At 40.2% G+C, this 17,398-nt stretch overlaps 2 protein-coding genes across 2 annotated transcripts; both read right to left on the reverse strand.

Moving 5' to 3' along the window:
- Positions 1-8,146: 8,146 nt before the first annotated feature.
- LOC123822098 (trace amine-associated receptor 5) lies at positions 8,147-9,160 on the reverse strand. The gene has a single exon (XM_045843993.1). It carries the CDS (start codon positions 9,158-9,160, stop codon positions 8,147-8,149), a length of 1,014 nt encoding a protein of 337 aa, XP_045699949.1.
- A 5,737-nt stretch (positions 9,161-14,897) lies between these two features.
- Positions 14,898-15,942, reverse strand: LOC123821907 (trace amine-associated receptor 4-like). Its single transcript, XM_045843611.1, is given in 2 exon segments — positions 14,898-15,455; positions 15,457-15,942. Coding segments are annotated over 2 exon segments (1,044 nt in total).
- Between the last annotated feature and the right edge of the window lie 1,456 nt (positions 15,943-17,398).

Consider the following 17,398-nt stretch of genomic DNA (forward strand, 5'->3'; position numbering starts at 1 on the left):
TGTTCTCAAGAGAACTGGAGGGAAGAACTCAGATCCAGGAGCTCCAAGAGAGGAACTAACTGCAGAGCCCCAGAGGAATTGCTCTTTTCAACTCTTCCTTGGAGGTAATTGAAATATTCTTTGAATTTTTAATGTCCCAGATATTTTTCAGTTTCTTTTTCCCAAAGTAGGACAATGATGTCTAGTGTCTTCATTGTCACTTGGGTTTCACTCTAGGAACTTAAGGTAGTGAAGTATCTGTATATTAAAAGTACATAGACATGTGTAGCCTAAATTAAATGTTGGCTGATATCCAAAGGAGGAACAATTGTCTGAATTATAAAAGATTTCTGTTTACATTTTGATTCCCAGATGCAATGAAAACATTTTGTGGTGGGAGGGAAACTTTTTTTTTTACTTCAGTGACTTTGCTAGTTTAACTAAAATCCTTAGTTGGAAAAAAAAAAAGAGGAAAAAAACCCCAAGTGTCACAAATCTTGAAAATACTAGCTCAGTAAATGACACTGAGTGAGAAGTCGTGGGAGCTCGGTTTCAGTCCTGTGTCTGTAGTTAGTTGTGGAACTGGGGACAAAGTGCTGATTTTCCCACATCTCCATCGTCTCTACCTTCCTGTGAAACTCTGGGTGTGGAGAGGAGACGTTACTAACTCCGGGAAGGGAAAGCAAGGGGAAGCACAGAGGCAGAACGTTCACAGGGGGCTGTGTGACTCCTTCCCCAGCAAACAAGGCAGGACGGCTGCACTAGGAAACCATCCGGGGCCAGGAAACGGTGGGGTTAACCAGCAGAGCTTCACAGAGGAGCTAGTGGAATGGTGTTTAAAGTACAAATAGGACTCTAATACCAAGAGAAATATTCTAAGAACCTTGATGGTGCACACATAAAACTGCCAAATTATTATTTCATCTGCAAGCACCAGCATAGACAATAACCACCATCACAAATATCATCAGTCATTTAAAAGGACAGTCATAAACTCCTTTCCAATAAATGTTAACAGGCAACCTTACACCAAGCTATTTCGTTTTATTTTCTAAAGTTGTATAGTAATGAATTGAGAGGTAAATTTAATAAGCACTAATTCAAAATAATTCTACTTCACAATAAGGTGAAAATCTGTTTTAATCATGTCTTAGCAATTGGTGTTTTAAAATAAAAACAGAACGTCTTTATGTGTGTGTATGTTTGAATACCAAAACAGAATCACTTCATTAAGAAGAATTACCAAAACAAACCCCTCAGTAGTATCCAACATGCCACATTAGGTCTCATAAAACCACCTGCCTTTAATGTCCCTGTTCTTTTTTTTAAGATTTTAGTTATTTATTTTTAGAGAGGGAAGGGAGGGAGATAGAGAGAGAGAGAGAAACATCAATGTGCAGTTGCTGGGGGCCGTGCCCTGCAACCCAGGTATGTGGCCTGACTGGGAATCAAAACTTTGATTCGAGCCCACACTCAATCCACTGAGCTACGCCAACCAGGGCTAATTTCCCTGTTCTTGAAAAATCTCTGTTCACATTTATTTCATACTTATAGTCTCTCTCACCATTTCAAAGAAGCTGCCCTATTTTAGGTCTGCCCTACAGGCTGTGGGGAGGGACCCGGCCATGAGCGGGACAGCAAGGATGGGGGGCAGTAGGAGGCCCGGACGCCATGTGTGGGCCTGTCTTTGGGCAGCTGCACAAGGTTAGCACTCACGCTGCCAGCTGAATGGCTACTGTTTAACTGTGTGACCTGTTCCACGGACTAAGGTCAAAGTGAATTTGTGGACAATTATATAAACTTCTCCACACAAAAAATTGTTAATTTGTTCATTGAAATGTTATAAATAAATGAGGAAATGAAACAAAAACATTTCAGTGAAACAGTTTCCTTACATATGAAAAAACACAAATATAAAACATGTACATATATAATTAAAATAAGATTTTAAATCAATCAATCAATAAGATTTTTCATTCTTAGAACTCAGTGTCTCAGGTCTAACCCTTTATAATTGTTTTCTCGGGCACTGATTACTCCTGGCTCTGGTGTTATCTGGGAAACTGGACTCATACACCCAACCATGGGTAGGCCTCCCTGCTTGAAATTCTGATTTCCTTAGTGCTGGTTACTAGGTGTGCTGTGCTTTCGGGTTCAGCCTGCACCGTTTCAACCTAGAATTAAAAACCTGTCAGTGGAAGTCAAGGAAACTCAACCACTATGAAGTCAAGAACATATGAGGACAGGCACCCTCAGCAGTATGGCCTTTTAGGTTATTGAAAGTAAAATGATAAGACCTTGGATTAAATATAAGAGAAGGGGATGGGAGGTGTCAGAGGCAGTCAGAACTAGGAGGCACCTCAAGGATGTCAGTGTCCTAATCCCCAGAACCTAGGACCATGTCACCTTACACAGCAAAGGGGACTTTGCTGATGTGATCTCGAGATGAGGAGATTATCCTGGACTGTGCACATGGGCTCCATGGGATCACGAGCATCTTTACGAGGGAAAGAGGGAGGGAGGAGAGTCAGAGTGGCAGACAAGTGACCCTAGAGGCAGAAATCAGAGTGGTGCCACCTTCTCCTGGACATCAAAAAAAATAACGTCAGATTTACAAATCACCGTGAGCTCAGAACAAAACAATCACAGTGACATGCAGTCCCAGTACAAAGAGCGCACTTCCAAACAGCAAACTGTGCGTGAAAAGACTAAAAATGCATTAAGTGTCAACACCAGTCTTTTCTAGAAAGTGGGAATTAGAGTTTATTTTTCCTCTTTTGTGCCTTTTGGTGTTTTTCAGGTTTTCTGTAATAAGTGATACAGTTTTTATAACAGAAAGAACCTATGTTAAAAAGAGCAATAAAAATGTGAAGGACACATTTGTCTGTATTGTCCAAGTACAGGAAGTGACCCAGCTCTGTAAGCATCTGCACTGGCCAGCATGACCCGGCCCAGACAAGTCCTTCAGCCTGAGCTCTGGGGAGAGAGGCAGGCTGTTTCCCTAGGAAGCTCCTCAGTGCTGGGTTGGGCAGAGGGCGTTCAAATCTCAGTTCTGTTCTGTGTTGGCTGAGAGACCTAGAACCATCTTCTTAACCTACCTGAACCCTGTCCCTTCATAGACATTTTTTTGTGTAAGTATTCAAGTTCAGTAAAGATAGATTTTCTGAGGGAGTACATATTAATTTTTATTCTGCCCCCTCTGTTTAAAATGCATCCCCCACCTTTTTTCACCCTTAATAAACTACCCATCCTCAAAGCGCAGTTCCAATGCCACTGCCTCTTTGAAGTCTTTGCCATGGCAACGATGCCTGGAGCACGGCCTGAGCCAGGTGCCATGACAATTTATTTACAGGATTATCTCCACTCACCTTCCCCACACTGTGGGACAGGTATTATGGTCTCACGTGAGGAAACCAAGGTTTGTGGGAGGTAAAGAACTTGCCCAAAATTCCAGGAGAAGGAGGGGGTTAAGTCTGAGTTTGGTCAGCCTCACCTGACTCCTGAGCCCTCACTTTTGAACAGGGATCCTCCCAGAAATAAGTGACTGCTCCCTCTTTCAGGACTGGAGCTCTTTGCTGTAACTTTATTGGGAACTGATTTTTTTATTCTGCATTGTTTGTTCTTATTCTTAGTTGTTTCCATGCCTTTGGAATGAAAGTTTTTTAAGTGCAATGATGACATTTCAGAAATTTTGGATGCAACAGAGTTTAGCATCACACTCAGCACATGGTAGGTCCTCAAGAAATGTTAGTTGAGAGGCTGACTGGTAACCCTGCACTCCTCTGAGCCTCAGCCCGAAGAGAGGTGGGTCGCTGCTACACACTTCAAACATTTGATAACGTATGCAAGGCCCTCAGAACAATCCTGGGCTTGCTGTTCAGGACTCACAGCCACAGTGGAATGAAACCCCTAACTTGTCCCAAGTGGGAAGGATTAAAGGCATGTACACAATATTTGCTTTTAAGAAAACCTGCTCTATGGTTTCAAACTAGTCTAGGGTGCTGGTGTTGTATTTCCTAATGACCACTTGGTGTGGTCAAAAAGTGGAAATATAGAAAGATCACTTTCAAGACTGGCAGTTACTTCCATTCTAAGTTAAGAGTGGGACAAAATATGAGCACTGTGACACAGTCACTAGAATTTGTGTATGTTAGTCAGTTTCCCAGCACAGCAAACAAACTTGCCATGATTTACAATGAACATTGACTGTCTGGTCGTGTTACCTGAGGGCTGGGAGGACAGCTGCCCTGCTCCCAGCTGCAGGTGAGCCACAGGTCTGCTCTGCATCTTCTCACTCTGCAGCCCAGGCTGAAGCAGCAGCTGCACTGAGACAATCTGTTCTCAGGGCAGAGCAGAGAAATTTAACAGCTGGGTTCAACCGTACAATTACACTTAAGGCTCCAGCTTGAACATACGTTGATGAAAGCACTTTGCAGGGCCAAGCACAACAGTGGTGGCTCTGGGACATGTGCTCCCTCCAGGGGAGTTGGGAACAGTGAAGGTTGCGGTGGGAAAGGAGCATAAAACCGAGGTGAGAGGTGCAGAAGACATAACCTCAGTGGCGTGACATGATAGGGGCCAAGGGTCGGGACCAAGAATGGCCAATCCCTTCTCTTTGATTATCTAAGTCTTTGCCTGCAATTCCAACTTTGCAGCTATGACAGCTCCAGGAAAAGAAGCAAGTTGTAAAACTGCACAGAAGAGGGGGCCTGATTCTCTCACACACTTTGTGGGTAACTGTTAGTGTGACTTCTCCATCCCTGATGCACCTGCAGAGCCTACTTTATGGAACACAGCTGTGTAGGAGCAGTACAAAAGGGCATTTGCTATGGAAATTACCCTGCTCACAGCCCTTGGACACACAGATCACATACCCTTGTTTGATTACATTGGTTGGGAGATGTTTAGAGAAAAAATAATGGTCAGGTTCACACGAAAGAGGAAGGGTCTGTCTTGGAATTTAAAATCATGTTGTTTTGTGAAACAGGGAATTTAAAAATAAAAAATAATCTAAACAAGTACAAAAACACAAAGAAGTGATTCTGCTTGTTGAGCTATTTTGTGGTGGAATGCTCTAGATGAAGGTGAGCATTTCTCAGGCTGCAGACTATTGAATTAATGGTGCGGTCTGACTGCCACGTCCTCCTCTTCATATTTGGTCACAAAGTCATCACGCTCAGAAGAGGGACCTGGATTTCACATTTAAAGAGTTCCTTTAATTGGGGAGGCCATGAATTTATTTGAAGAAAAATTATTTCTTTATATTCACTAATCTGTGGTTGAAATTTAGCATTTCTTTCTGTTTCTAATGTAGGCAAAAAACCCACAATAATTTTGTCACTATCTCTGATTTCTGTCATCAGCACACATCAGTTTTTTGACTCACAGTATAGTTTTTGAAGATATCATGAGATGTCACTTATGCTCATCACTATTATGTAATTACAACAGTTGTTGAACATGGTGATTTAATACTTTTGTAAAGAAGCACTTATATGATTATATTACACAGTTGGCAATTTAAAAGGAAAATTGATAATTGAGTTGCAATATAATTGTATTCCTTTATAATTCTATGTGTTCTTTAAACTTTCTAACCAACTGAAAAGTGTTATTCTGAAACAAGTTCATGGTCATTACCAAAGAGCCAAAGCAGTTCATGGCAGAAAAAATTAAAACACTTGCTTTAATTCTTACTCAGAAAGATAGGGTGAGAAAAGATTATCATCCTAGAATGGTAAAGTATCACCATGGACATTCTACTCGTATTGCACGGCAATATTATTGAGCATAGGCCTAACCAGATTTTTTGGGTGCAACAGTTTTGCTTCTTGCATCCTATTGTCATATCACAGATGAGGAAGGAGCTGGGCATTGAGACCTGGGATCAGGAGCCTGACATGTTAACCACCAGCTCCTGCAGCCCTTTGAGGTGTCCACTGCCAGTGTGATTCCTGCTCCCCCTCCACCCTGGCTCATTGGTGATACGAACATTGGGCCATGACGCTCACGTTCTAGTGTTTTTGTGATTCACTGGAAGCTGAAGTCTGCTTGCTGCATTTAAAACGTCTTCCTACCCACAGGTTTATTAGCTGTTCAGTTTTCTCTAATATCCCAGAGACATAGTCGATAACTCAGGGCACTCAGGTAAAAAGAGAGTAAATGACCGAACATCTGTGTGCCTTGTCTGTAACAGGTTGATACTATCTGGGTCTCACAGTTTGTGGGCAGTAAGGGAGATGCTTAGATTTTCAGTAAATGTTGGTTTCTTCCCTTTCCATCCTTTCCTTCTCTCTACCATGGAACCTCTCTTGGTTAAAGCAGCCCTCCCCCTCTAACAGAAACGATCAGATGCGAGGGAAGTGGAATCATGTTCTGCTTCTGTGAAGGTGACCAATATGTGAATTCCACCCTGTGCAGTGGCTGAGTGTGCTTGTTTCCAGGATGGCGCCATGCCCAGTGCACTGGGAATGGGTGTGAGTTTATTTCCAGGAAGGAAAGAGGGAAATGTATTTTTAAAGTAATGACTGACTTATACGTTCCAAATTATATCTATTGCTATATCTAAGACAAAGTGTTCCTAGTGCCTTAATGTCTCAAAATTTTAATTTATAATTTTTTTGTAATTTAATTATCTCCTAATGAGTTTGAGCTAAATGGAAAAGAAAGAATATTTCCTTCCAAAGAAAATTAGGCATTAAAAATACATTAAAAATATTTTACAATGTATTTTTAAAATTATGAATAAAAATTGTCAGGATAAGTTATCTTTTTAGCAAGTAAAAATAAACATATGGAAAAAGTCCATTTCAGCCAAATTTCAACATATGGCTTTACTTCCTTATTTATTTATTGAGATTGATACATCTATATATTTATCTATAACTACATGTATATGTACATCTATACACCAGATTCCACAAAGTAATATGCCAAATGTTTTCCAAACAAGTATCAATCTGAAAAAAAAACCCTAAGTGGAAATAGAATGACTAGAGACCTGAGAAAAAGACTGAGGATAAAAGCGGAAGCAAGATGAGCATAAGCTGTGTCAGTACCTTTACTAGTAATAGTTCCTGAAACACATTTGACTCAATTCTGAGCAACTATGTGGCATAGCTACTTGTTTTTCAAAGGAAATCATGTTATCTCATAAAATCAAAAGATAGTAGTTCTAACTTGTGTGATTTTAAAAATAGGAGGAAAAATGAAATGGTGAGTTGTGGTCCACTATCACTTTTATTTTTATTATTTTTGGGTGGAAAATATTCAATATATTTTCAAGTTTCTATTGTAAGAGGAAAGGAAGAAAATACTCCTTCAAAAATATAACACTTCTAAAATAAAAATGACTCATCTCATTTAGTTGTATAAGTCATATTAGTATTTAATTTGTAGTCATTAACTACTTAAAGCATATTTATAAGCATATTGGAAAAGAGGCCTCAGATTTAAGTATAAGAGATGTGGTAAGAATATAAAATATATATATATAATAAATTAAAAATACTAATACATTCACTCAGTGATCATTGAAGTAGACAAACCTGGCATATATTGTCATTGGATTCCACGGAGACAGGGATCTTTGTGAAAAGTGTTCCAAACCCTTGAGTACAACTATGAAAAGTAAGGTGAAATTAGAATTCAAACAATACTTCCCATAGTTAGATTACATGCTACTTGAGCTTAAGGACACCTTAGAAAACATAGAGTACAAACCCCTCATTTTGAAAAGGAGGAAACTAGGTGATGGGGGAGGAAGTCAAAGACTGCTGAGGTAGTCCCACGGGGCCCTGCCGGGTGGTAAAACCAGGACGAGAACTCAGATATCCTGACTTCTGTGCTCTTTCTCCTCCACTTTCGTGTCTTAGCTGTCTCAAGGGGGCAATGAATGAAGGCCCAAATATTTTCATAAAGTTTTAACTTACCCAATAAATGCTTAGATGACTTCCCTCTCTCCTTAGTACATTCTGCTATAGAAACATTGAATGAACGGAGTGCTATATCTCTTTCCTATTTAAGAAGCTGATTTTCCCCCTCCACTTAAATCAGGCTGCCTGGAAACATGCCCATGAACTCATGACACCACACCACCCACTGGCACAGCACCACTTAGCTTTCCTGCAAAGGCCTCCCGTTCGCCTGAAGCCAGTTAAAGGAGTCATCATTCTTGGTACAAATCAATAGTGGGTGTCCGAGGTGAGAAGATCTCAGGACTGAAGATGAGTTTCAGAGCCTTCCTGAACCACCGGTAGGAGAAAACATAGATGATAGGGTTGCAGGCCGAGTTGAAGTAAGCAAGCCAGATTAAGATGTCAAAGACCAGAGGTGGCGTGATGAAGTTGAGGAGGCTGTCCACCAGTGTGTCGATGGTGAAGGGAAGCCAGCACAAGAGGTATATGCCCACTGCAATGCCCAAGGTCTTGGCAGCTTTTCTTTCACGCTTGGCAGCACTCCCCAAGCTTTTGTTGAAGGTGTTGATCTGCTGGGCCTGCCTGGCAGCAACCAGGAAGATCTTTACATACAAGCTGATCATGAGGAGGCAGGGGAAAAAAAACACAGGGAAGTTTAACCAGCCCCAGAACTTATTAAACAGCAGCTGACAACTGCCCACACAAGGCATCTCTTCCAGCCACTGGCTGAGCCCTCTCTCAACTACATCTGTATAGACAAAGAAAGCTGTGTAAGCTGCTGGCATCCCCCACCCTGCCACGATGTACCTGAGAGCCACCCTCACTGTGAACTTGGAGGGGTAGAGCAGAGGCTCACAGATGGCACAGTGGCGGTCAATGGAAATGAAACAGAGGTGAAAGATGGAGATGAGGCAGAAGAGGGTGTCCAAGTAGGTGTGCAGGCGGCAGAGGGAGTCTCCAAAGAACCAGCAGCTCTCTACCGAGCGAACGGTGCTTAGCGGCAGGACCAGCAGACCCAGCAGCATGTCAGCCAGGGCCAGAGAAAGCAGCAAGAGGTTGGTGGGAGTGTGAAGTGCTTTGAAGTAGGACACAGTGAACACCACAAACAAATTTCCTAGGACTGTAACAATTATGCCTGCTGCACAGGCCAGGTAGATGGTCAGCTGGAGACCCAGAGGATGGACAGTCCTGGGGCAAGACCCATTCACCTGGTAGCAGAATGCCAGTGGGCGGTCTCCAGCACCTTGGTTGAGGACAGCACTCATTTATGGTTCCTGCTCTTCCTTCCCTCTCTAAGATCAGGCCACCTGTCCACCTAAATAAGTAAGTAAATAAATAAATCTTTATCTGCCAAACAACTGGAAAATAAGATCTAGAGTGGAACTAAAGCGCAATTTGGAACCTAGTACAATTTCCCTGAGTACTAAATCAAACCCACCCTAAAAAAATCAAAAGCAGCACAGGATTCAAACTCCCATAAAAGTCATTTCTGCTAGCCCTGATTTGTCTGACTAGAACTTTTGAAACTAGTTACAACATTACCCTTAAGAAAAGAGAAGGCATATGTAAGCTAAATGTTTTCTCAAAGATAAAATAGCTGTTTCATAGTAGGTGTTACATGATTATTGTGAGGGTATCTTTTTCTATTTTGGTAAGTTACCTGTCGTTAGAAGTAAAATGATATTTAATGTTATGAGTCTGAACCAAGTGAAGAATTAATTCTTGTTAACAAATCATTACTTAGGTAATGAGAAACTTCTGGGCCCTCTCTTTAAGAATTAAATAAACTGACCAAAAATCAACAGATTAAGCTCTTAAATTACATTTCAGCTCTTCTCAAGGGAAAAATAATTCAGCATACAACTAATTGAAAGAGTGAAATTGCCTCATTGCAGTCTGGCATCCTTCACAATTTCTAAAGTTAAGACAGAGTAGTTATACATCTTAGGAGCAATAAGTGATATGAAAAAGTATTTCATCTATGTTAACACTAGTCTGTAAAAATTTTAAGCAAGTTCTAAAACATTGCATTTAGAGTTTCCAAGCTACTCACATAGGCAGGAATCAAAATCACTTATGGGAATAAGTTCTTTTTGTAGCAGGTAGACCTAGGTATGTAGAATGCTCTTCCATCTGCATAGATGACAGATTTTATACTCGAAATAGAAACTACTTCTCCATGTGGTATGTTATGAGAATAACCACTGGGTGGGTACCAAGGGACCTAGTTTACATGATTCACAGGTCTCAGTGGTTTGCTTCCTTCTTCATACAGCATCATCATTTATCCTGCCAACTAATTAAAGATGAAAATTAAACACAATGGATTTATAAAGCTTTTGTTTGATTTTTCAGTGTTCTCCCTTTTGGTTTAGGATTTCTTGTGTACATTTATCTCAACAATAAAAATAATTGAGAATAATTGATCATAAGTCCTTTGGTTTGTGAACACACATTGAATTTATCATGACACCTTTTTAAAACTCTGTTTTATACTGGCTAAAGAAATCACAGTAGACAAAACAGTTCACCTGGATGTAGAAGATTTAGACTGTTGTTCTGCCATCCTCTAGGTCATTTCTTATCCTCTCCCTCCCTGTGTCTCCCCACTGGTAAGAGCACCTACAGTTAGACTCCTGTGTCTGTACTTCACAAGAATATTACCAAGGAAAATAACAAAAATAGCATGCTCAATAGTATTCTGAACTCTCTGTTTCTTGGTACCAAACCTCCAGAAGTTGGGATGCCTCTTGGTGAAACCAATTCATAATACAAGTCAAACTAACATTGCAAAAATGACAGAATTCTAGATTATGTCTGTCAGAAAGTCCTGTAGGAGAAGCTGGGACAAGTCAAAACAAAGGAAAACAGTTGACATATACCTCCCCCTTTTCCACAAAACCCTGGCTAAATCCAGTGGTGATTGCTTAAAACACGCCTTGTACCAGGTCCATGTGCATGGAAATAGATTTCTGACTCCAGAATTAATCACACCAGGAAGGATCTTGCTTTATCACATACCATGACACACCTTAGGTTACAAGTCAGAAACCACATGCAATCAGCCAGCAAGCCCTATGGGGTTTAAACCTAATCTGACCAAGAATCTGTGAAAAATAGAGACAAATGTCTTACAATTGGAATAAGGCCTGAAGATAGAAACTCTCATAAAAGGTTTTTGGTTCTGGGATACCTTATTTCAAAGCTCATATGCCATATGTATAATCCCACTTCCATGGCTGGAAATGGTCCTTTACTAAACCTAATGACATATTCCTTTGGCCTAAAATGCAGACAGCCTCTCTAAACCCCAAGCCAGGCTACATTATTTTTCCTCCTCCACACTCCCTTAGCTTCCTGTAGTGTAATCAAGTGGCTATGATCTTTCACTGAGGCTACAATTTGAGTTTTATTCATCTCTGAGCCATGAACACTCAGAATAGCATTTTGCACATAGTAGATGCTCAATAAATATTTCTTGAATTGAGTAGCTTTTCATATGGAGAGCAAGGTGTTCATGGTATTCACCATCCTCCTGAGATAATGACTACCCAGTTTAACCTGGATGGATCCTGGAAAGAGGAGCATTAGATTAGGACTAACCACTTTCCCTTGGACTAGCTGGGGAAGAACGTGTGGAGCTGTTTTGAGAAACAATTGAGCTAATGTTCATGGACACCCCTTATAAATTATAGAAGTTCTTCATTAAGGTAAAAAATGATGACTTCAGTAGAAGTTTCCACCTGCTCATTCCTTTTTTTCTCTGTTTACCTAGCTCCTAGTGAGTAAAATAAATGCTGGTCTAAGTAAAGGACCATCACACACTTCAAAACATCAGTTCCTTGATATTGTTATGTATTTTATGTTATTTTTGACGGTCAAATGAAAAAAAAACTGACTATGTACTGAATAACTGACTGTCCTTCCTAGTCAGTCCCTCTGGTTTAGCTGTCCAAATGTCTTTGTTGAGTTTCCAAAGAGTACAGGAAGCTCATCACAAAAAAAGAAAATTGTAAAATGCTCCAGACCCTGTAAGGTCATCTGTTGCTCTATCAGGCCCTGGAAAGAGGTCTGACTTGGCCTGAGGCTTGAGGAACTCCTCCTGTTCCTTTCATTCTTCAAAAGGAAAGAGTACCCTAGCCTTTGAATGTTACCTTCTGGATTAGGGGCAGGGGAAATCTCCTTCTGAAGCATTAAATTACTGCAATCCAAATGGAATAAACCAAACTTCTGCCTAGCATTTTAAACCTCAATTCTGAGTTCAAATACTTTCCTGTGAAAACAATAATCTCATGGCATCTCAGGACCTAAATATGCTATAATTAAATGATCAAGTTATAATTACTGACCATGGGAAGCTATGGATGTTCAACAGAACAGGTAGACCAAGAGGGTATTGGGAATTGTTGCCTGAATAGAGATGTTTTTGAAGGTGTTTTGGAGTAATAAGTAGTTTTTCAATAGCAAGGCTAAATTTTTTAAAAAGCAAAATAGTTTATGAATGCCTTTAGGGTGTATGTATGTGAACATTATAAACCTTAGGATTGTATGTCCCACATAGAAGTGTGATACCATTGGCCGGATCAGAAAATGGATGGCGTTTAGCTAACCTTACATTCTGACATTATGATAAGAATTCGTATAATAAAACATACTTAACTTTGAAATTTGTTGTAATGGTAGCAAATTTTCTCTTTCTAATCTACCAGCGTCTTAGGGTTTTTGTTATTAAAAGCAACCTTACTATCTGCAAATACATGCAAACATTAATGAATGAATTGCTCCATCCACATGTAAACATTCTGAGTTTGTGTGTTCCATTAAATTTTTTTCCAATCTGTAAATACATAGGATAGTGAACAATATTTCTACATGACCAAACATTTCTCTGAAGCACTTGAACTATTAGCACATTAGGCAAAGGAAGGGAAAACCTAACTTCTATCCTCAGGAAGTTCACTGTATGAACTGAAAGCTTCTTTCTATATGTTGCGAACATTTCTGAGTTGGTGAGTGTTTCTCCATTATGTGCCTCTGCTGGCCCGGGGTTCAAGTTCCCAGTACAGCATTGTGCGCATATGGCCAAAGCCCATGAGAACAGGAATAAATTCAGTTCCATCTCTTCCTTGAAAATAGGCTCTTCCCTCCATCTTCCCTCCCAAGGAAAGAGGCCCCCCACTATCTAACACCCTTTCTCTGATAATGGTTTATTTCTGTGAATTTGGGTAACTCTCATTATCCTCCCAGTTTCTATATTTTAGTCATCCAGCGAATACGTCAGAGATGTTTGTGGGAAAGGCACCATGTCAGGCACTGTGGGACACCAACATAAATAGTATCAGGTTGCAGCCTTGCACGCAGAGAGCCCACAGGCTAGATGAGGAACTAACACACTGTGCACACCCAAGGCTGGTACAAAGCAGGAGTCAGAAGAGACAGGATGGGGGTGGTGAGGTGGGTATAGAAGGGAAATGATGGACATGTTTAGTTTGAGATCTTGAGGGAGCATAGGAAAAGATACTGATTATAAAAAAATCAAGAAACTCAAATGTGGAGAAATGGTAGGGATGTAGATAAATATATTTGAGAGAAATACATAGAGAGGTGGTCATTGAAGCTGTATATGTGAGACATGGCACTACTGAAGATGTGGACCAGATAAGTCTTTGTTGTGAGGGACAGTTCTGTGCATTGCAGTGAGTTTAGCAACATCCTTTACCTCTACCTCCTAGATGTCACTCCTACTCCCTCTCTGCTTGTGTCAACCAGAAATGTCTCCAAGGGGCAGGACTATCCCTGACTGAGAACCACTGGATTGGAGGACAGAGAGATGGTGGGAAGAATGAAAGAAGATTATAAAAATTATAGTTTGGTGAAATAAGTTTATGGGGTAAGAGAAGGAAGAGAAAGACAAAAAGACACAGAGAAGACACATTCATCGAAGCAATAAATGTTGTCCTAAATCACTGGGGCAAGAGAAAAAACTTCACTTTGTGACTGAACCTCAGCCTTGGTGAATAATTAGCATGTGTTCACACACCCAAAGAGATGTACACTGCCTGTACATGCAGGCCACTCGTGTATATACACAAAAATAATATATTGACAAAAAACACACTTCTAAACTCTTATTCATTCTTCTCATTTAATAAGACAGTTCAGTTTTATCAGAATATTGCAAACCTCACAGCAGCTCATTTTGAGAAGAGATTTAACTCAAAACCAATAAAATATGAAGTAAATACAACTGTCTGCTTCCTTCTCTCTTTCTGTCATCCACATGCTGCACAATGCAGGCTGCCAGTGTTCTTAAGGCCTCCCCCCACTTCCCTAAGGTGTAATAATAATCTCAAGAAAGTTTAAGGTAAACTGTACATGGCTGTCAATGAAAGTGAAGACCAATTGTGTCTCCTCCTTTTTAAAAAATACTTTATTTATTTATTTTAGAAAGATGGGAAGGGAGGGAGAAAGAGTGGGAGAGACACATTGATGTGAGAAAGAAATACCAGTTGGTTTCTCCTTCCATACCCTGCAAATGTGGACTTGGCCTACAACCCAGGTATGTGCCATGACACAGAACTTAACAATTGACCCTTTGGTTTGTGGGAAAATACCCAACTGACTGAACCACACTAGTCAAAGCTATGTCTCCTTTTCTGATGTTTACAAGAAAAACAAGTAGAAGACTGTTATTATTTTATTTAAGCCGAATACGTGAAATTCTGAATCTCTAATTTTAGAAATTCAGGAGTCAGCAAACCTTGGCAGAGAGTTTCTTTTATTAGAGGTGCTTTCCTCAGAGCCCCGGGAAGCAGCCACTGTGGAAGCTCTGTCATGCCCAAAAGACTCAATTTAGTGCTCCTACTTAAGTGTCTGTCACACCAGCTGGATGAATCTCCTCATCTACTCTACCCATGCTTCTACCTTGGGGTGGAAAAAGCATCCGAGATCCTTTTGAAAAGAACCAGGAAAGGACCTTAGAGAACAGAGAGCATTCATTGCCTAAGCATGTCCAGGAAACAGGTTTAGGGTGGAAGAGTCGGGGCGGAAGATTATTCCTGTGACGATCATCCTCAATGCCTTGCGAAACCAAGGATAAAACATGCCATATATGATGGGATTGAAAGTGGAATTGGAATAACCCAGCCAACTGAAGATATTATACACATCTTCAGGAGTTGTAAAATTAATGAAAGGGTCTGTAATTGTCAAGAGGAAGAAGGGCAGCCAGCACAGCACAAACACTCCCATGACTATGCTTAAAGTCTTGGTGGCCTTGCTCTCTGTTTTGGATGATGCTTTCATTCTCCCTTCTGACCCAACCTCTTTCCTCATAGGACCCATGTGGATTTGCTTAGCATGCTTCCTGGCTACTGTGAAAATGTGTATGTAAATCCCAACCATTACTGTCCCAGGGAGAAAGAAGGCTATACAGGAAGCCAAAACTCCCCAGAGCTTGTTAAATATCAACACACACAAACCAGTGCAGTCAATGGCTGCAACAAAATCTTCTATACCAATGATGTTTAATTCTGAGAATACCAGGCCAAAGGCAAAAAAAGATGGGAATAGACCAACTGATGAGCAGAAAGACCTCTATGACGGGGATGGTAATTTTGTTGACATAATGCAAAGGGTCACACACAGCATAGTAACGATCCACTGAGATGAAGCAGAGGTGAAAAATGGAGGTGGTACAGAGCATGATGTCACAACAGCTGTGGACTTTGCAAAAGAGATTTCCATAGTACCAGCAGGATTCGATGGAACGGATCACACTGAAGGGCATGACCACACAGCCCAGCAGAAGATCAGTGGTGGCCATGGAGAGGATCAGGAAGTTGGTTGGGGTGTGGAGCTGCTTGAAGTGAGTGATGGCAATGATCACAACCAGGTTGCCCAGTATGGTCATCACTATAGCACCAATCATGACCGTGTACATGGCCGAGACAGTCAGCACAGACCTCACATTTCTAGGGCATGAGTTGTTAACCAAAGCAAAGCAGACTTGTACTTCTGGGGCCTTCCAAAGTTCAGGTGAATTCATTGTCTTGGTGCCTTGGATACTATAACTATTTTGTAAAAGTACTGTGTTCCTCTCCTTTCTGTGAAAGAAAGGAAAAATGACAGAGATCATTGGCAGCTTCTCAGAAAGGCCCAGTTAGCTGCGTTTCCAATCCCAGGTTGAACCCCATATTGGTCAGGAGCGTTGCTTTGGATCCTGACACTTAATATGCAATATACTCACAATATACACAGATATACACAACATACACAAAGAAAACATTTCTCTCTCCAATGTAAACAGTATAGTTTTTAGAATTTAGGACAATGTGTGGTAAACTAATGTTGATGGCTACAAGATTATATATGAATAATCTCAAAATAAAAGAGAAAACATCTCAAATGATAGGCTCTATAAATCTCACAGTTTATCTCCTTTTGTTTAACAGCAATTTCATGAATTCAAATTCAGGGCGGTGTTGTCTTGTTCACAGATTTCATGTCTCATATTGGAAACAAATTTGACATATAGACCTGCTCATTGTTTAAGCTGTAGCTTTATATCGTTTATGCTACTGTTCTTAAAATGTGGGATCAATGGAATTGACTCACCCAGAATATGACATGGGTTTGAATTGTTTTTCCAGTGCTGGGACTGGATGTGTGACTCTGATGACCAATGACAAGCACTAGTGAGATCCAGCGCCAGGTTGTTACGTGGACTTTGGCCTGATAATAGATTAAAAGCCCCTGGTCTGTAGGGAAAATGAACCCACAAGCACGTCCTACCAGATTTAATTGGAAAACACATTAATGAGAATACAAGTACCTTTGACAGTAATATTTACAGTATTTGCAACTGGAGCTCAACATTCTTTCTCATGTGTAGTAGTTGAAATCTTACCAGTGTAGCACATTTCATTTGATCTGGATATAGTAATTTAATATCTCAGATCAAAATTTTTCTTTAGAGATATTGTAACTGTAGCAATCAAATATTTATACTATTAAGTTGAATTTGAGAAACACATAGAGAAATAATGTGTAAGAAGGACAAAGACTCATTTAACTTTCTTACAAACTGTGGTCCATTGATTTTGAAACAACAGCACAAATTATTTCATTACTTTTCACTTTGGTTTCTAAGCTCTAAGATCCTGAATATAATACAGCTTTACATACCTACTTACCTTCTTTATTAAATTAACTTTATTCTGCCTTTTATCTTCTTTGCAGTTGTGAATTAATTTTTATTGAATTCATTTTAATGATCTATTAAAAATTGTCTTTAAGTACAACTAGCAATGACCCCAGAGTTACTGAGGTACTTGCCTCCGTACGTGCACAGACACAGCATTCCTGAAACACAGCAGCCTCATGGATGAGTGTCCTGTGTAACGTTTCCCGGAAACAATGATTCATTTGACTCTTAGGTTTACAAGAAAACTTTTTTTTCTGTTAATTTTTTTGGAGAACATGACATGAAACAGCTGCTAGAA

The sequence above is a fragment of the Phyllostomus hastatus genome, unplaced genomic scaffold (genome assembly GCF_019186645.2).
Source record: "Phyllostomus hastatus isolate PE091 unplaced genomic scaffold, TTU_PhHast_1.1 phas_contig_40, whole genome shotgun sequence".
Classification (NCBI taxonomy): Eukaryota; Metazoa; Chordata; class Mammalia; order Chiroptera; family Phyllostomidae; genus Phyllostomus; species Phyllostomus hastatus.